At 42.9% G+C, this 20,662-nt stretch overlaps 2 protein-coding genes across 6 annotated transcripts in view; both read right to left on the bottom strand.

Moving 5' to 3' along the window:
- Nucleotides 1-4,289, bottom strand: part of LOC149316694 (protein-associating with the carboxyl-terminal domain of ezrin-like) — a 64,234-nt gene extending 59,945 nt beyond the window's left edge. The window contains exon 1 of the mRNA XM_089516056.1: nt 4,205-4,289. The gene's annotated coding sequence lies outside the window, so the exon portion shown is untranslated. The remainder of the gene's footprint in view (nt 1-4,204) is intronic.
- Nucleotides 4,290-15,279: 10,990 nt separating this feature from the next.
- The window catches only part of LOC149316693 (kinesin-associated protein 3), a 135,186-nt gene continuing 129,803 nt past the window's right edge, over nt 15,280-20,662 (bottom strand). For 3 of the 5 annotated variants that reach the window (XM_089516050.1, XM_089516047.1, XM_089516051.1), the window contains one exon: nt 15,280-16,164. In XM_089516050.1, coding sequence (XP_089372176.1) covers nt 16,056-16,164 — 109 coding nt within the window. In that variant the 3' untranslated portion in view covers nt 15,280-16,055. Of the gene's footprint in view, nt 16,165-17,455; nt 17,484-17,513; nt 17,626-20,662 lie in introns of those variants that run through there. The other 2 variants (XM_089516048.1, XM_089516049.1) reach the window with 2 other exon arrangements.

Raw genomic sequence — 20,662 nt, 5'->3', positions numbered from 1 at the left:
GCAGGATTAGATTCCCTTTAAAATTTCAAATTTGTAGTCTGGGTGTACTCCTGGAGTCAACCCTGAGCCCAGGGTGACCAGATGTCATAACCAGAAAGGAGGACAAGGCACTGCAAAATGCATGGCTTCAAAAAAAGTAGGACATAAAAAAAATAATGTTCTTCGAGAGGGGGTGCCTTTCCTGGGTGACTCCAAGGCATGGAGGGGCGAAGAATGGCTGGGGGCGTGGGCAGGGGTCCATCAGTCCCCTCCTTCTATCCCAACCAGCCCCGCTTGCTGCTCTTCCTCCTCATCCCACCTTCCTCAGCATCTCACTTCCCTCGCTAATGGGGCCCAGCCGACCTTCTGCCTCCTCCACCTGTCACCTTGCTTTTCTCGCTCACCTCCATCCCTTCCCTGTCCACCCTCTCCCTCCCCTCCTGGGTGCAGCTTCATTGGGAGAGGTGGCTCTGTGGCTAAGGCCCTGGAAATGGAGGGCATTTTGGAATTTTCCTGCCCCCCCTCGAAGGCTGAAGTGTAGGACATGTCTGGGAAAAAGAGGGCATCTGGTCACCCTGCCTGAGCCTGAATGCCCAAGGTTTAGTGGTGGCCAGGTGGCATTTGTATAGTTAAGGGCAGTCTACCTTTTGTACCAGTTCCTGGAAATCTTAAATCTGGCCATGATAACATCTTCATAGATTACAGAATCAGTTTGAAGAGATCCCTCAGGGCCATTCTGTCCAACCCTTGTCATGCAGGAAGACACAATCAAAGCACTCTCTGTGAAAGATGGCCATTGAGTCTCTGCTGAAAAATATCCTCCAAAGAAGGAGACTCCACTACTCTTCAAGGCAGTGTGTTCCACTGTCAAGCAGCTGTTGCTGTAAGTACTGTAAGTTCCATCTAATGTTTAGGGAGAATCTCTTTTCCTATAGCTTGCATCCATTGTTTTGGGTCCTATTCTCTGTAGCAGCAGAAAACAAGCTTGCTCTAGCCTCAATATGACACCCTTCAAATACTTAAACAGGGGTATTATATCACCTCTTAACTGTCTCCTCTCCAGGCTAAACATATCCAGCTCCCTACGTCTCTCTTCAAAGAACATGGTTTCCAGTCGCTTCCAGAGTTATTTGTAGATATGCTAGTAAGTTAAGATTACTTTGCTTGCTTCCTTACTTCTTTAGAGAGGACAAAGTACCCGAGTTTCTTTTAAGCCTGCTGGACCCTCCTTATTTATCTGAACTTCTTTCTCCCCACATTCCCACTCGTACCCTCCATTCTAGTAGTCAAGGTCTGCCATCTCAGCCTAGGATTTTCTCTGCCCCATCCTAGATTCGTCCCTTTTCACTTGCTAACCCTCACTCCTGGAACCTCCTCCCCCACAAGCAAGGGTCATCACTTCTTTAACCAGTTTCAAAACTGAGTTGAAGACTATATTGTTCAGGGAAGCATTCCCAGGCATTGTGTGACTCTTTATCCGATTGTTATCTGATATTTTATTTCATTTGATCTCAATCTGTTACCTCCTTATTTTATCTAATTCTATCTTGTATTACTATCTATTGTTTTATATGTATTTTGTAGAATGTAAACCATTGGAAGGTTTCATTGTTATCAATTTTATTGTCTGTATGTACAGTGCTGTGTTAATCTACAGCGCTATATAAAGTATAATAATAACAACAAAACAAAACAAAACAAAACCAACCTGCTTCCTTGACTATGTTTCTTGGTTACATTTTATTGGCTTACTTAATACACACTATATCAGGCTGCCTTTAGAAACTATTTGGAAAATTCAGTCAGCACAAAATGCTGTGGCTAGACTGCTGACGTGGGCTCATTATAACTCTCTTGTAGAAACAGCTTCACTGGCTACTGGTCTGTTTCTGGACACATTTTAAAATACAAGCATATCTCAGTTCACAAAGCCTCTGGCAAAGAAACTCCTTTTTGCAAAGTCTTTTTGCTCAGCACCCATTCCCCTCTCATCCACCATCTAACTGGAAGTATTTTAGCAGCACTGGCTAAAAAGTGATGAAGGACAGCTGAAGAAACACAGATTTTCAGGCGGAATTTTATTCTACTATTTTACGCCTACCATAGCTGTGTGTGCCCTTCTACAACAAGAAAGATAAACAGCAGCCTCCAGTGCAACAGTATAAACCTGCCTTACCACCCTGCACCAATATATTAAAAAAAAAAAAAGAGCGATTGACCACAGATCTATAAGTTTGGACACTAAAATGGAAACTGTAGAAAGGTGAGGGCTGGTGAAGGAAAAAAGTGTCCTGGGAGGCATACGATTCACTGAAACTTATTGAACTGCTTTTTTCTTTTGGGGTGTAGGGACTTTTCTTTCCCCTGCTACCAAAGTTACTGTTAAAAAGTAATGCTCAGGAAAACATCAACTTTATTAACTGAGGTATACCTGTACTGGCTATGACCTGCAAAGCTTCATATGGCTTAGGTGACAACTATCTGAAAGATTCCCACATGAGCTTGCCCAAATCTTATGGTCTTCGTTAGAGAGCTTTCTCTTTGTCCCATCACCCGCACACACCCACTTAGGCTGCTGCCACACTGCAGAATTAATGCAGTTTGACACTGCTTTAACTGTCATGGCTCCAGCGTATGGAATCCTGGGATTTGTAGTTTGTTGTGGCATGACAGTGTGACTCTCTGATAGAGAGCCTCACAAAACTACAAATCCCAGAATTCCATAGCACAGAGCCAAGGCAGTTAAAGCCGCAATAAACTGACTTAATTCTGCAGTACAGACGCAGCCTTGGTGAGGACATGGAAGTGAGCATTCTCACTGGCTGCTTCTCTCATGGGAGGCTTAGTTGGCTCTCCTCCGGTCGCTTTGATAAATAAATATATGAAAAGAAAAGAAAACCCTTTTAAAATCCTATACAAAGGAGGGAAGGAAAAGAACCAGAGAAATGGATTAATAATAAACTCTTTTATCAAAATATATTTTTCTACTGAAACAATACTCCTGTTAGGGAATAAAGAGCTCCATTGTGTTCATTTGCTTCTGAAATAGCCAATGTAAGCAATCACTTGTGGATTTGTTCCTTTAGCCTTGGTCTGTCTCAACAGGCAACACAAGTTTATCTTTTCTCCTTGACTCAAGAAATACACAGAAACAGCTCAATTACAAATGACAGTCCCTTGCCTTTGTCTGTCCCAACTGAAGCTGCTGCTCATCATCCTCTGAAAGTCTTGTGTTATAGCAGCTATGGCCCCATGGTGGTTGCTTCCAACTACTTTAATGCACTCAAGAAAAAAGCAACCTGGGAAAACCACATTTCCCTCTTATTTCTAAATATGAGAAGGCGCCCAGACTTTTCTCTTCTGGTGCCATTCTGGTCCCTGACAGGATGCAGCACCGAAGTCCCCCCCTCTCTCCCTCCGAGGCACAGTGAGTGACCCCTGGCGGGATGCACTAAAACAACTGACAGTACTTGCCCATAGAGAAACCATACTTGCCTATAGGGCAACATAGGGCAATACTTGCCCATAGGGAAACATAGGGGAATATTTACCCATAAGGAAACATAGGAGAATACATAGGGGAACACTTGTCGATAGAGAAACATTACTTCCCCAATGTTTCCCCATGGACAAGTATTACCCTATGTTTCCCTATGGGCAAATGTTCCCTTATGTTTCCCTACGGACAAGTACTGTACTGTCATTTGCTTTAGTCCCTCCCAGCCCCAGCAAACCTGGGCAGCAGGCAGGGCGCAGACAGACAGACAGGCAAACTAGGGGGGAAGGGGGAGCCAGAAGGCCCCGAAGTGCGAGAGGCAACTGCAGGGCTTCTGCTGCCTCTGCCCAGGGTAAGACAGACATCCGGCGGGGCTCTGGGCCACAACCACTTCTGTCGCAATGGTCAGTTAATGCTGAAGGTGCCACGGGACTCTTCTGGCTTTAAGCACGACAAGTTTTCTGGACTAAATTAGCCTGGATGAGCCCATGTCTAAGCGGAGCTTCACCCTCCGCTCCCCGATCCAACGCCTGGAGGCACTTTGACCTTCGCTGCGTATTCTCTAAATCAGTGTCGAATGGAGACTATTCTCCAGCCAAGCAGCCCCAACCGGGGCCAGAAGAAGCGCGGCCAAGGAGGCGCAGCCCTCCGCCAGGGCCGCCCTCCCCGCCCTCGGCCGCCCGCGGGGCTCCGTCCGCCCGGGTCCCCTCCCGGCCTCGCGCGCCTCACCTGCGGCCCCGGGGACGAGGGCGGCGGGACCGAGCAGCTCCGGACGTGGCTCTCGTCGCCTCAACAGACGCTTGCGCAACAAGCGGAAGGCGGGAGAGCAACTTCCGGCCTCGGCATACCATAGAGTCGCTCTGGAGGACGAGAGGCGCCCACAAACACTTCCGCTTCCTGTGTGGCGCAGAGACAGTCAGGCAGCGGCACAGGAAAGGCCGCCCTCTGCGGGGGAGCCCCCTCCTCGCGGGGGCCCTGGAGTCAGCCTGGCCCGCCCTCCCCAGCGCCGGCGGTGGTTGCTCGCTCCCCCGCCCTTCGGAGGGCCAGGGGCTGAGCGTGGCAGCGCCGTCTTCCTCGCCTTTGCCCGTCCTTCTCCGGGACTGGCGCCCTAGTCCCTGGAGCGGCAGAAAACAAGCTCGCGCTCTCTGCATTCGGACACCCCTTCAGATATTTAAGCGTGGCTGCTGCCACCCCTTGGCCACCGCCTCTCCAGCTTAAACAGACTCAGCTGCCTAAGCAGCTGCTCATGGGGCATTTCACCATTTTGGGGCCCTCCTCTGGGCACGCTCCATCTTCTCAGTATTATCCTTCTTGAATTGTGGTGCCCGAAACGATGCAATATTCCAGATGAGGTCTGACCAATGTAGACTAGAGCAAGTACATTTCTATACTGCTTATGAGTATTCCCTAAACAGTTTACAATCTAGAAGACAATCCTTTGACTTCACACTGTAAGAAAATTGCCCCCAAGAAGCTAAGTACATTGGACCCTTGTTATACGCTGGGGTTTGGTTCCAAGATCCCCCGTGGATAACAGCATCTGTGGATGCTCAAGTCCCATAAAACATAATGCCTTAACAAAATAGTGTCCCTTATTAAAAAATGGAAAATCAAGGTTTGGTACTTGAAATTTATACTTGTTTTGAACATTTTCAAGCCATGGATGCTTGAATCCGTGTATAAGAAGGGCTGACTGGACTTATTTTTCGACCTATGAAAGGATGGAAGGCTGAGTTGATCTTGGAGCCCTCCTCTAGGATCAAACATCAGATGTTGTGGCTGCAGTACCAGCTTTTAACCACTACACCACCAGGGCTCCCTGGTACTAATACTTTCCTCAGTCTCTAGACAACATACTCCTATTAGTGCAGCCAATAATTGCATTGGCTTTCTTAGTTGCCACATCACATTGCTGACTCGCATTCAGCTTGTGGTCCACTGAGACTCCTAGATCCCTTTCGCATGTATTGCCATTAACCCAGGTGTCTCCCATCCTTTATCTGTATGTTTCATTTGTCTTGCCCAAGTGCAGTATCCCACATTTCTCTCGGTTGAAATTCATTTTCTTAGTTTTGGCCCAGCTTTCTAATCTATTGAGATGATTTTGAATTCTGATCCTGGCCATTAGGGTATTATCAACCCTTCCTGTTGAATATCATTTTGTTAGCTTTGGCCCAGCTTTCTGGTTTATTCAGGTCATCTTGAATTAAGTCTCCCAATTTAGTGTCATTTGCAAATTTGATAAGCGTGTCCTCTCTTCCATCATCAAAGTTCAGCATAAAGATATTAAATAACACTGGCTCCAGGACAGAACCCTGTAGCACCCCACTCATCACTGCTGTCCACAGTGAGTAGGTGCCATTGTTAAGTACCCTTTGGTACTGAGTCAACCAATTACAAATGCACCTAATAGTCACACTGTCTAGCCCACATTTTACTAGCTTTTCTGCAAGGATCTGCAAGAGGTTTTCCTGGGCAGAACGGAATGAACTGGCTTGGATGGGGACCACACAGAGTAAGTTGATGGGGAGAATAAGGTCACTTCACATACATAGGCGGTAGACAGCTGGAGGAATGTCACACAGAGAAGTAGGGAAACCAGGGATCATTCTGGGAGCTTGCAGCTACAGAATAAATTTGAAGCTCTTTTTCTTATCAAGGAGGACAAGGAAGAGCAGCATGGACAGACTTCAGTGACAGAGCAGGGGATTCTGCGAGTTCCATCAGAAGTAACAGTTGCTGCTAAACCTCAGAGGAGGCAGGGGGGACTCCTTGCTGAGGGTTATAGAAGTAGTGATTTGTGGGCCTGACAAGATGTCTCGAGAGGTGTGTTGTCTCTCTCGGGCAAAGATCTGTGATGTGACAGAGAGGCTGACAAGACTGGTTAAGCCTACTGACTAATACCCCTTCCTTTTGGTCCATGTGGGAACCAATGATACTGCAAGACACTGCCATCAGAACATCAGAAGGGATTATGAGGCTCTGGGTAGGCAGCTGAAAGAAATGAATACACAGGTTGTCATCTCATCTCTTCTGCCAGTTGAAGGGCATGGTCCAGGAAGGGAGAGAAAAATAGCAGATGTAAACAACTGGCTGCATAGATGGTGTCATCAAGAATGATTTAGATTCTTTGATCATGGGCTGTGGTTCCATGAGGAGGGACTTCTGGCAAGGGATGGGTTGCATCTCACGCCAGTTGGCAGAAACATTTTTGCCAATAGTCTCAAGAATTTGATCAGGAGGGCTTTAAACTGAGTTATGTGGGGGAGGGAGATGGTATTCTGGAAGGCAAAAGGACTGGAGAAAATAGCCAAACTCATCAAGGGAACAAGAAAAATAGTGCAAGGACCCAACAGGGATGTTGTGGGAGTCTACTACAGACCCCCAAGTCAGATGGGAGAATTGGATAATACCTTTCTAGAACAGATGACCACACACTCAGAAAGGAGAGATGTAGTAGTGATGGGTGACTTCAACTATCCTGATATTTGCTGGAAGTCAAACTCAGTCAAATCCTCAAGGTCTAGCAAATTCCTCACTTGCCTTGAAGACGATTTCATTGTCCAAAAGGTAAAAGAGGCAACAAGGGGGTCAGCTATTTTAGATTTGATCCTAACCAACAGGGATGACTTGGTTAATGGGGTGCAAGTGGTGGGATCATTAGGTGGAAGTGACCATGTTCTCATGGAGTTTGTTATACAGTGGAAAGGAGAAGCCAGGCATAGTCAGACACACATTCTAGACTTTAGGAGAGCGGATTTCAGTAAACTTAGAGAAGTATTGAGGGTGATCCCGTGGTCAGGAATACTAAAAGAGAAGGGAGTTCAGGACAGATGGGAGTTTTTCAAAATGGAGATACTGAAGGCACAATTTAAAACAGTTCCAGTGAGGAAGAAAAATGGGAGGTATCTCAAGAAACCAGGCTGGATGACTTCAGCCTGTGAGGGAGTGAACAGGCAGGCCCAGCTCCATCAGGGCTAGCCTGAAGAAAAAGAGCCCTCCCTCCATGATAACTGTCATCCTTCGGCCTGTAAGGGAGTTTACAGGCAGGCCCAGCTCCACCAGGGTTAGCCTGAAGAAAGAGAGCCCTCCCTCCATGATAACTGTCATCCTTTGGCCTGCAAGGGAGTTGAACAGGCAGGCCCAGCTCCACCAGGGTTAGCCTGAAGAAAGAGAACTCTCCCTCCATGATAACTGCCATCCTTCAGCCTGTGAGGGAGTGAACAGGCAGGCCCAGCTCTACCAGGGCTAGCCTGAAGAAGAGGAGCCCTCCCTCCTGTCCATCAGCCTTGGTCCAGGCCTCAGAGGAAGAGAATAACCACTAGACCTCATCCCCTTTCCCACCACCATTCCCTTCTCCTTTTGTGTCATGTCTTTTAGATTGTAAGCCTGAGGGCAGGGAACCGTCTAATAAAAAATAATAATTGTAAGCCACTCTGATAGCCTTTAGGGCTGAAAGGCAGGGTATAAATATCATAAATAAAATATTGAGCTAAGTTTTAAAAGAAACATAAGAAATGGAAGAATGGGGAAATCACTAAAGGGGGAATAAAAAAAATATCTAACACGTGTAGGAGTAAAGTCAGAAAAGCTAAAGCACAGAATGAATTCAGGCTTGCTAGAGAGGTTAAGAACAATAAAAAGGGCTTTTTGGGATATGTCCACAGCAAAAGGAAGAAGAAGGAAACGGCAGGGCCACTGCATGGAGAAGATGGCAAAATGCTAACGGGACAGAGAAAAGGCAGAATTACTCAACACCTTCTTTCCCTCAGTGCTGAACCTGAGGAAAATAGAGCAGAGGACACAACAGGGAAAATACAGCACAAAATAAGTTAAGAGGTAGTACAGGAATAACTGGTTAAGCTAAATAAATTTAAGTCTCCAGGACCAGATCTGCATCCAAGGGTATTGAAAGAATTGGCAAATGTAATCTCAGAGCCATTGGCAATAATTTTTGAGAACTCCTCTAGAACAGGAGTAGTCCCAGAAGACTTGAGGGCAAACAATGTCCCCATCTTCAAAAAGGGAAAAAAAGAGGATCCCAACAATTATCGTCCAGTTAGTCTGACATCAATATCAGGAAAGATTCTGGAGCAGATCATTAAACAGAGAGTCTGTGAACATCTAGAAGGCAATGCCATAATTACAAAAGTCAGCACGGGTTCCAGAGAAACAAGTGATGGCAGACAAATCTGATCTCTCTCTCTCTCTTAAATACAATCACCAGTTTTGTAGATAAAGGGAATGTTGTGGATATAGCATATCTTGATTTCAGTAAGGCCTCTGTCAAGGTTCCCCATGACATTCTTGCAAACAGGCATGTAAAATGTGGGCTAGACAATGTAACTGTTACATGGATTTGTAATTGGTTGACTGACTGAAGCAAAAAGGTGCTCAACAATGGCTCCTTTTCATCCTGGAGAGAGGTGTCCAGTGGGGTCCCACAGGGCTCTGTTCTGGGCCCAGTGCTATTCAACATCTTTATCAATGACTTGAAAGACAAAATTGGGGGCATACTTATCAAATTTGCAGATGACACGAAATTAGGAGGAATAGCTAACACCCCAGAGGGCAAGATAAAAATTCAAAATGACCTGAATAAACTGGAAAGCTGGGCCAAAGCTAACAAAATGAAATTCAACACAGAGAAATGTAAGGTATTGCACTTAGGGCGGAAAAATAAAATGCACAGATATAGGATGGGTGACACCTGGCTGAATGAAACTACGTGTGAAAGGGATCTAGGAGTCCAAGTAGACCACAAGTTGAACATGAGTCAACAGTGTGATGCGACAGCTAAAAAGGCCAATGCGATTTTAAGCTGCATCAATAGAGGTATAGTGTCTAGATCAAGAGAAGTAATAGTGCCACTCTATTCTGCTTTGGTCAGGCCCCACCTGGAATACTGTGCCCAGTTCTGGGCACCACAATTCAAAAAGAATGTTGAGAAACTGGAGCGTGTCCAAAGGAGGGCGACTAAAATCGTGAAGGGTCTGGAAACCCTGCCCTATGAGGAATGACTAAGAGAGCTGGGGATGTTTAACTGGATAAGACTAAGAGGTGATATGATAGCCCTGTTTAAATATATGAAGGGATGTTATATTGAGGAGGAAGCAAGCTTGTTTTCTGCTGCTCCAGAGAACAGGACCCAGAATAATGGATGCAAGCTACAGGAAGAGATTCTACCTAAACATTAGGAGGAACTTCCTGACAGTAAGGTCTGTTCGACAATGGAACACACTCCCTCGGAGAGTGGTGGAGTTGCCTTCCATGGATGTCTTTAAGCAGAGGCTGGATGGCAATCTGTCGGGGATGTTTTGATTGAGAGTTCCTGCATGACAGGAGGGTTGGACTGGATGGCCCTTGTGGTCTCTTCCAACTCTACAATTCTATGATCTCATGGGGGACCTTGTCAAAGGTCTTTCTGAAATATACACAATGAATAGTACTGTTAAATATTATAGGTATAGTTATGCACTACATTATTGATGCAGCCTAAAATTAGCTGCTGCATCACATTGCTGACTCACGTTCAGCCTGTGGTCCACCAAGACTCCTAGATCCCTTTCACATCCATCCTATATCTGTGCATTTAATTTTTACTGCCCAAGCGCATTATCCTACATTTCTCCCTGTTGAAATTCATTTTCTTAGTTTTAGCCCAGTCATCTAATCTCTTACCATCATTTTGTCTTCTTAACTGGCCACTGGGCATGCCCTCTATTCCCTCATCCAAATCATTGATAAAGATGTTGAAGAATACTGGACCCAGGGCAGAACCCTCTAGCATCCTGCTTGTCACTTCGCTCCAGGATGAGGAGGTGCCATTGTTGAGTTTTAAATAGCTGCCATTCTAAATGAATTCTTGTTCGTTGCTTGCTGATTTTTATTTTCCCTGGCACCATTTCACATCACTTAATGGTGATGGCCTGGAAGAGAACAGGAACTCACAGGGCAGAAAGAAGGCAGTTAAATCTCTGTCTAAATGATTTTGAATTCTGATCCTGTCCTTTGGGTTATCATCTTTTTTTCATTACTCAGCTCCTGGTCAGTAATAAATGTTGTAGTTATTGTGGTTCTTGAAATATTTGAAAATGTGGGAAGGCAGAGTATAGCATTAATATCCATGTTGGATAATTGCTGGCCACATCCTCCATAAACATCAACTTACTTGAAGTCCAAAGTGCATGTTGACTACATTTTCCCCTTTCTTCTGTACAACAAATCCTAAGAGGATATGATAATTCCTACTCAAGGAATCAATTATTTCAGTCCCATTTGATCTATCAGATCTATTCCTTTGAATTTGAATCTTGCCCTTCCATTATTTCATTCCAATCATGAGGCTAATGGTTTCAAGCAACAGGAAAAGAGATTCCACCTCAACATTAGGAAGAACTTCCTGACACTAACAGCTGTTTCACAGTTGAACGTGCTGCCTCAGAGAGTGTTTGAGTCTCCTTTGGAGGATTTTAAATAGAGGCTGAATGGCCATCTGTTGGGGGTGCTTTGACTGTGTGTTCCTGCATGGGAGGGGGTTGAACTAGGTGGCCCTTGTGGCCTCTTCAATTCTTTGATCCTACCATGATGGCAGATGAAAAAGAATGGAATTTCAGCAGGAACACATGCCTTATATGTGTGTGCGTGTGTGTGTGCGCACAGGTTTACCACCAAACAACATCTGAAGATTTTTGTGGAGGTGCAGAATGACCCCATAGGTGTGAGTCACAAATGCCACGAAGAAGAGATCTTTTTCAGATGATTTTTCAGATGATTCAGCTGGATTCATGTTCCTAGAAAGGAACATTGGTAGTATACTGCCAGTTGGAGCCCATTTATGATGACACTGAACCCATTCGAAGCCTGAAACAACACTTTGTTTATTTAACAAGCTGCACTCTTGTTTTTTCTGTCTCAATTAATGAACTGCTCTTTTGATTAAATTAATTCACGTATTCCAAGCCAGATAGATTCTGAGACAACATATCTTATGTATTTCATAGAGAAGTGGATGGGCAGAGGTTGGGAGCTAACTGGGTAAAGCCAACCGTCTGTCCAAATTAGAATAGACCAACTGTTTGGTAAGCCAATTTACATTGATTTGACTTACAGGGACTAACAGCTACAGTAGAACTGACTTCAATAATATCTACAACCCATGTTTGCCTCCTCTTCTTTATATCTAACCAAAGCAGAAGCTTATAGAATCATAGAGTTGGAAGAGACCACAAGGACCATCAAGTCCAACTCCCTGCCATGCAGGAACTCTCAATCAAAGCATACCCGACAGATGGCCATCCAGCCTCTGTTTAAAGACATCCAAGAGAGAGTTCATAGGATTGATTGCCAGAAATATCACATACCATAGTTGATTTTGAAACTTCTGTACTAAAAGGGCTGGAACCTTTAAATTCAGGAGATATGGTGTCTCGTTTGCACTGTTTCCTCTTCATAAAACTGCTTTCATTGATACTTTCATGAGCACTGTCTTTTTCTGAACTCAAATATCTTGGATTTTTTTGGTGGGATGGTCAGCAAACAGGAGGCAGCAAACAGAGATGAGACATGATGTGATAAACAGGACATGTAGAGCCAAGACTGGTACCTGAAGTCTGGAGTTATGCCTGTATTTGCTTCTGCATATTGCACATAGTACACTGGATATTCTGGATTGTATCCATGGAAGCCGTTACAATGAGTTTGAGGATTAAATTGAACTGCCGAGAAGGATTTGGATTGCCGAGAAGGATTTGGATTGCCGAGAAGGATTTGGATTCTTCGATCATGGGCTGCGGTTTCATGAGGAGGGACTTCTTGCAACAGACGGGTTGCATCTCACGCCAGTTGGAAGAAATGTTTTTGCCAACAGTCTCAAGAACTTGATCAGGAGAGCTTTAAACTGAGTTCCGAGGGGAAGGGAGACAATATTAAGGAAGGCGAAAGGGATGGCGAAAATAGTCAAACTGACATAGAGGAAACAAGGCAAACAGTGCAAGGACCCAACAGTGGGAGGCAAAAAAACTTGCACAGGCAGCAAGTAAAAGGGAACCATGGTCTGCGATGTCTCTATACTAATGCACAGAGCATGGGAAATAAGCAGGTTGAACTCGAACTCCTAGTACAACAAAGCAAATATGATATAATAGGCATCACTGAAACCTGGTGGGATGAGTCTCATGATTGGAATGTGGAAATAGAGGGGTATAACCTTATTAAGAGAAATAGGCCAAACAGGAAAGGAGGAGGAATAGCACTATATGTCAGAGATATTTACACCAGTGAAGAGATCCTGGACATCAATCATGGAAGCCAGGTGGAGAGCATCTGGATAAGAATCAAAGGGGAGGGAAACAACAAGGGTGTTACGGTGGGAGTCTACTACAGACCCCCAAGTCAGACTGAGGAATTGGATGATATCTTTCTAGAACAGATGACCACACAGTCAGAAAAGAGAGATGTAGTAGTGATGGGCGACTTCAACTATCCTGATATTTGCTGGAAGTCAAACTCAGCAAAATCCTCAAGGTCTAGCAAATTCCTCACTTGCCTGGAAGACAATTTCATTGTCCAAAAGGTGGAAGAGGCAAGAAGGGGGTCAGCTATTTTAGATCTGATCCTAACCAACAAGGATGACTTGGTTAATGGGGTGCAAGTGGTGGGATCATTAGGTGGAAGTGACCATGTTCTCCTGGAGTTTGTAATACAGTGGAAAGGAGAAGCCAGGCAGAGTCAGACACGCATCCTAGACTTTAGGAGAGCGGATTTCAGTAAACTTAGAGAAGTATTGAGGGCGATTCCATGGTCAGAAATGGGGATGTTTAGCCTGGAGAAAAGAAGGTTAAGAGGTGATATGATAGCCCTGTTTAAATATTTGAAAGGATGTCATATTGAGGAGGGAGCAAGCTTGTTTTCTGCTGCTCCAGAGAACAGGACCCGGAACAATGGATGCAAGCTACAGGAAAAGAGATTCCACCTGAACATTAGGAGGAACTTCCTGACAGTAAGGGCTGTTCGACAGTGGAATGCACTTCCTCGGAAGGTGATAGAGTCTCCTTCCTTGGAGGTCTTTAAACAGAGGCTGGATGGCCATCTGTCAGGGATGCTTTGATTTGGATTTCCTGCATGGCAGGGGGTTGGACTGGATGGCCCTAGTGGTCTCTTCCAACTCTACGATTCTATGATTCTATGAATGAACTTCCTCAAGACATCTCAGTGCCTATTCCCAGAGGACATGTACCCTTAAAGGCTTCATTTTCCAGCAGTGGAGGTGGAAGCATCCTTGTATTTGTTGATTCCTGTTGTCACTTCAATAGGCAGGAAAAAAGAATTGAAGGAGTCGCCACCAGAGGGAGCACCCCCACCATCCCACAGTTTTTTCCTGCCTCAGGTCTGAGTAGGCTGTGTTTCTTCCTTTTTTCCTCCTTTACTTTGCCTTAAAGACTTTAATACTTCTTGTAATATTTCTTTTATTATATTTATGATCTGTTTTCTCCTACCTTAGCAACTGCCTACAAAAACACAATGTTCTTTAGCCTTTGCTCTATCCTTTTGTCTTTCTAACCTTTTCTGCTGAGGCCAGGCCAGGCAGGGAGAGACAGTTCAGAAGCTGTGCTGTGTGGCAATGAGATCGAACTCCAACTTTAAAGAAGATATCCAAGGCATCTGAAGGGGCTAAAAGACCAGAGAACCCAGGTGCAGCTGGAGGAGGAGGAAGTTCAAGCAATGCAGGCATAAAACAACAATATCATAGAAATATAGAGCAAAGATCTGTAAAGGACCTTGGAACTCATCCCGCTTTCAGCCTCACCTCTTGCTCATTACAGAACCTGTATTTCAGGAGTTTTCCCATGCTGACACTGCACATTGAGGCTCATTAAGATTACATTCTATCTCCCTGCCCCCCCCCCTTTTTTTTTTTGGAAGGAGAGAATGAAGGCTAAAGAAAATGAAAACTTAAGTAAAATGCCTTTTAAAGGAATTGTTAAAAGGGGGAAAACTTTTCAAAGCTTTTTTTTTTACAAAGTAGTTTCCTACAGTACTTTTCAGTCTTGATAGTAAACAAAGAACTGCTGAGAAACCTCCTCCCCTTAAAAGAGTTTCCATTGACTATTCACAGAAGCGTGTACAAGAGATCCCTAGCACTAAGGAGGGCTAGCAGATTCTAAGGTCTAGAGCAGAGGTGTGGAAAGAGCCTCTAGCAGCCCGATGGGGTTCCCCCAAGGCCACCTTTTAGGCACCCAAGCCCCACACCACCTCGCTCACAAAACCCCATTAAAACAAAAAGAAAAAAAATGCCCCCCACACCTTAGGAGTGATTGGGGTGTAATTCCTCCCCCTTGCCTCCTGGGTTGTTTTAGGTGTTTAGGTGAGGCCTTTCCTAAAGCAGGAAGTTTTTTTTGGGGGGGGGGAGTTGCCCACCCTGGTCTAGAATGTGTGCCACATAGAGACCATGAAAAACACTCTTCAAGTGCTACTTTGTTTCCAGGTTTGAAAGGGGCTGGGGAAAGAGAATGTGCAAGTGTACATTTCTGGCATAATTACTAAAAAAGGGGGATTGTGCCATACATCCTGAAACTGTTCTACATTGAAACACACAATGAAGTCAGTTGCAGTTTATGAAAGCTAATGCCACATAAAATATTAGTTTTTCAGGTGCCACAAGTCTCATCACTATTTTGGAATTTCTACATTGTATTCACCATGTGGTCTTACTGCAAAATGTAGTTGGCCCAATTATATAATCTTTTGCAAAGAATACTAATATGTACAATCCTAAGAATGTGAAAATAAGCAAAGGGGCAAACTTTGAAAGGACTTTGGAACAGTTTATGATAAAGTATCCATGAAGAAACAAAAAACATCCAGATTCAACAGAAACTTCCCCTGGGTTAGAGTAGTTAGGCACAAATTTGAAATTCAAATGCATGCTTCTCCCTAGCACCTTTTACAAGTTGCCCTCCTTTTTTATTTTCACCCTTTTGATATTGTTCCCCATATATCTAACAACACAGAATAGCACAATACCTACGACTTCTTTCAAAGTTTTCAAGCAGCAAAAGTCACAAATTCATACACACATTAATTATGCAATAACAGCAACTGAAAAATTCACTATTTACAATAACAGTGTCAAGTACATGCCCTGTTCATAAGAAGTATCACAGAAAGGAGAGGTCTGACATTGCATTTAAGCATGTTATCTAATCTTTAAGGACATTAAAAAAGATAAACATATTCACAAGCCTAGTTGAAAAACCTAGGGAGCCTGGGAATTCAATACCACTGATTACATAATCTGCTTTTAATCAAAATTAAGTTAGTTTCTTAATATAAATAACAGTGTTGACTTTCCAGTGAACAATTTTCACTATCTAGCAGAAACTACAACAGACAAATGTGGGTAAGAATAAGTAAATGATGATCATTTCTTTAGAATAACAGATAGCAAAGGGAGTATACCACACAGATCTTTAAAACAGTAGCATCATGCATTATTAAGAAAAAGTCAAAATTCAGCTACAGATGTTCAAGAATATATGAAGATAAGTGTTTAATGCAGCAGCCTCCAAAGCTGTAGGTTTTATCGTGATCCAAAGCTGTAATAATAAGGATCATCTGGTCGATACCCATAAGCAGTGGTCGGGCGGTTTGGGATACCCAGAGGCTGGCCAAATCCATCAATTGCAACACTATACAGAAAATAAAACAAAGTTGAATTGACATTTATAAAATAGACATCAACCAGTGCAAGGTGGATTGACTTTCTCAGAATAAAAAAATAACCGTGGTATGTTTTAATACCACATGATGAGTGCTGAAATCTCTATTCATTATAAGGATTCTGATACCAAATTGCCAATTTTTCTAAAAATAACTTTTGGCCATTTGAGCTATTTAGTTGTGTGTAGTTGTGCAATATGGGAGCAAAAATAATAGAAGCATGCTCCTTCCCTTGCCTGAGCTGAGTAACTGCAGGTTATGTTTCTTCTAGTTAATGTAAGAAATCCCATAACTTAATCCATTCACCATTCAGAAACAACTCATGTGTCTAATTATAGATTCACTTTTTGGTCATGGGAATCAAGTAAGAAAAAGTGGGAGGGGAGAGATAGTGAAAAAGAAATAGCATAGGGTGTATGAGCTTATTGACGAGTGCAACCATACTCATTTATTTCACGTAATAATATAGTAATATTTATTTTTTTATTTCCCCCCCGCTCTTCACTTAATATTTCTAATGACCAATCAATTATGTTCCACATATGGAAAGTGTATACATAAAATGTGAAGACTCACATAGATTAGACAGAGTAACAAAATCCGTCTGAGTTCAGTATGACCTACTCAAATTTGCACAAAGTCACATCTTTATGAAGAAAAACCCATAAAATCTGGAATACTAATTAGACAATGGGGTCCAAATGCTTGGCCTATTTTGCTTGATGCCGTTTTATTTTATTTTGGAATAACACATTATAGGCACTTGCTACAAAAGCATAACCTCTCTACCACTTTTATCTTCACAAAGGTTTAGCATGAAGGCAGTTGTCTTTCCAACAGCCTCCAAATCCAAGTTCTTGAAAACAAACATATTTGAAAAGGCTGAAAAACTTGACAATAAAATGGTGGAGTTATATATGTTTGAAGATGATCGGCTCACTGAGAACTGACCTATGTGCTATTTAACAAAAAATGTCATAGTATTTAACAACATTATAAACTTTAAAAAAAATCTATGGTGTCTGTGAAAATAATATAGTCAGTGATAGAATCTGTACAAGTACATATACTTCTGGAATGTATTTTGATGAATATCCCAATATTTGCAAGATCTTTATAATGCATAAAAATTTATCTCCAATGTGTAACTAGCAGCAACTTATTTTCCGATTATGTAATTTTCCCATTACACTAAGACAGCAAATAAAATTAACTTGTAAAATAACGTATTTGCAGAAATATATTTGAAAAGGGACTTACAGGAACAGAAGTGAGCTTGCTGTCAGAGCTTTAAAGCCATTACCAGGTAGAGGAGAGTAAATGAAAGGAAGTAGAGCAGTAGATAAGAGAACAGATAGAATCCAAGATCAACAAAAAGAGCCTTGAGCAATGAATAGTCAGCTCAATGAGGAGAAAAATAAAACACCACTCTGGTACAAAAGACAAAAAAGAATGGAAGAAAATTGGAAGGAACATGTGCAGTATAGGGATAGGGCTTATACCCCAAACCCCGGCTGCTCAGTTCTAGAAAATTTTGAACTTATTCTGTGCAGGCATGAAATTTCCGTATATGTGAGTTACAAAGACCATGGACAAGTGCAGATCCCTAGTGTTCTGCTGTCACCATTTCTGCTGAACAGTATAATCTTTATTTTATAAGCTGCTTTGAACTCATTTCTGGAAAAGGGGGAATATAAACTTTTTCAGCAAATATAATTTTGACATCTTGCAACTGAATCTTACTTGCAAACCAAATCTTAACATCCTACAGAGGAGAGAGGTACGGAGACTGTTACCTGTAACTATGCTTTTCAAATAGTCATATGTGAACTTAAACATGGAACCATGTGACATCATATCACATATTTTTATGTGTTACAAATATAGAAAACTATGACAGCTGATCATCATGATAATCAACCCAGATACAGTCAGATATGCTGTTTAGGTTCCTCATCCCCCCCCCCCCCTTGCAGTCTTTAAACTTTAGATGGAAAATGAAAACAAGGAACAAACCACATCCCAGACTCACAGATTATTCTATACATGACATAAATGAGTACTGGAAGCTCCCCCAAATTTCTGTTTTAAAAGCAGAGGGGCTTTGAAAAGATTCACTCTAGACTCTGATGGAATGAGTAACAACATGCATCTGAGGATGTCTACAGAGCTTGAATAGACAGCTGGAAGTGACAAGTGCATATCCTTGAAATACCAACAAGATTTTAAACTGATTATACAAATGTTTGTATAATCATGCCTACTAAAATAGCCCTGGCAAACTAGGGTCCAAAAATACTGCAGAAATAATCAAGGCCATTTTAACTCAGTGCTAGGGAATCCTGGCTCAGTGCTAGGGAATCCTGGGAATTGTAGTTTATTGTGGCACCAGAGCTCTCTGACAGAGAAAGCTAAATGTCTCATAAAACTACAGTTGCCAGGATTCCCTACTATTGAGCCAGGGCAGTTAAAGTGGTCTGAAGCTGGATTATTTCTGCAGTGTGTTTTGGACCTTGGACATACTTATTGACAATGAGATGTTGAAATTGTGTGTTGTTGTGTTTGCAAATGACTAAAATTCATATTTATCAGCCCTGAAACAGAAAATGTCACACAAAAGAGGGAGAAAGTACTTTGGTATAATTTATGAGGATACAATGAAGACAAACTGGGACCAGTTTTCCAATTCAGCTAGTTGCATTCCAACCAAAAAGATCTGTTGAAGGACTTTGTGTAGCTCAGAAAACACCCACATCCCCACACTGTGGTGATACTAGTTCTTAGCATCAGACCCTTGAAGAAAGTACAAATATTCATGCAGTTGTATTGATCCTTATCTGCCAGAGCTTGGAAACGGTGTCACTTGGAGGTGCGGACCACACCAGGTGACACCCTAAGGGTGTGTGTGACACCACTGCTCCTTAAACATCTCCCTTTGGGGGAAAACGGGCTCAGGTATTCCCCTGTGTCCCTTTAAAATGCTGAAGAGATTGTGTGTGAAGCTTAATGGGAGGAGAAAGAAGAGGCTTCAGTTTTTAAATGTTTTATTTTTTTAATTAATTTTTTAAAAATAAATATTTTAAAACATCAAATTTTACCAAATTTTCACTTCAACCACATGAAACTATGTATATGTAAATGCATTTAGCCTGTGTGCATAATTTTAATATAGTTTAGAGAGCCAGTGTGGCATAGAGGTTTGAGTGCTCTACTGCAGCTCTGGAGCCCAGCAGAAGGACATCAAAGAAGGAACCATCCTAGCCTCCCTAGGGAAGGAGTTCCAAAGTCTGGGAGTGTTCACCATCAAGGCTCTGTCCCTCTTGTTTCCACTAAACAAACCCGGGAAGGTGGTAGGATAGACGACTTTGAGCTCTAATGGGCTCATAAAGGGAGATAGAGGAGGAGGGATTGTTTGCAATGATATAAGTGTTGGTTTTTCTTCCTTTCAAACCTCCTAGCACTGTGCCGAAATACTTGTATCTTGCTGGTTAATTTCCAGACTAATCAGGATTAAACTGGACACACCATCAGCTGGAATTATAGAATTTGATAGCTCACTATGACGCAAGTGGAATCGGACACAGTGAATACTGAGTTGAAATCAGGCCTCTGTTCCTCTTACTCCTTAAATAGATAACTTGGAGTTCTGTTTATATCTACTGGCCCACAGTTTATATAAGACTTAATTAAGTATATAACATCATATTAGATCTCCTTAAAAATTGTTTTAACATCATTGTGGTTAGATGGGAATTAGCTATATTATTTTGAGCCTCCATATCCTGATATTGTTATCAATCAGCCTCTTAATGGAAGAAGATGGAAATGGCTGGGGAAATGACATAATGGATGGGGAATATTATGAGATTGTTGATTTCGATCGGGGAGTGGCAATTGTGGGGCAATGGGAGATATAGGTGAAAATGAAGTATAAGGGGAGACGAGATTGATGGCTGAAATCTCACCTTCCATTCATCCTGTTAGCCCAAAAGAACCGAGGGAAGTCCTATCCATACCACAGACCCTTACCTCACTCCTGTGCAATGCCAGGTTGGTCAGGAACAAAACTCATATAATCCACGATTTGCTGGAACAGGATAAGGCCGACCTGGCATAGTTTACAGAAACCTGGCTGGGGGAAGATAGTAATGTACAGGCCCTCCCAGATGGTTATGCTGTAATGGGCTGGATGAGGGAAAACAAACTCAGACCAAATCCAGAGAAAACGGTACTAGCGATAGGAACCCCAGGCCCAGGCAGGGAAATTTGTCAACCTGTTTTGGACGGGGTCACACTTTCCTTAAAGGACAAAGTTCGCAGCTTGGGAGTACTCCTGGACTCCTCCTTACAGTTGTCATCTCAATTTGACGCGATGGCCATCAACTTCGGTTGATACGGCAGCTGCGCCCCTGTCTGGACCGAAGAGAACTTGAAGCAGTGGTAGCCCTCCCTCCAGTCCATCTACCT

This window comes from Sceloporus occidentalis, unplaced genomic scaffold (genome assembly GCF_023333645.1).
Source record: "Sceloporus occidentalis isolate IW3139 unplaced genomic scaffold, rSceOcc1.0.p SCAF_3, whole genome shotgun sequence".
Lineage (NCBI taxonomy): Eukaryota > Metazoa > Chordata > Lepidosauria > Squamata > Phrynosomatidae > Sceloporus > Sceloporus occidentalis.
The sequence above is the reverse complement of the archived record's forward strand: the minus strand, read 5'-3'. Positions and strand labels throughout refer to the sequence as shown.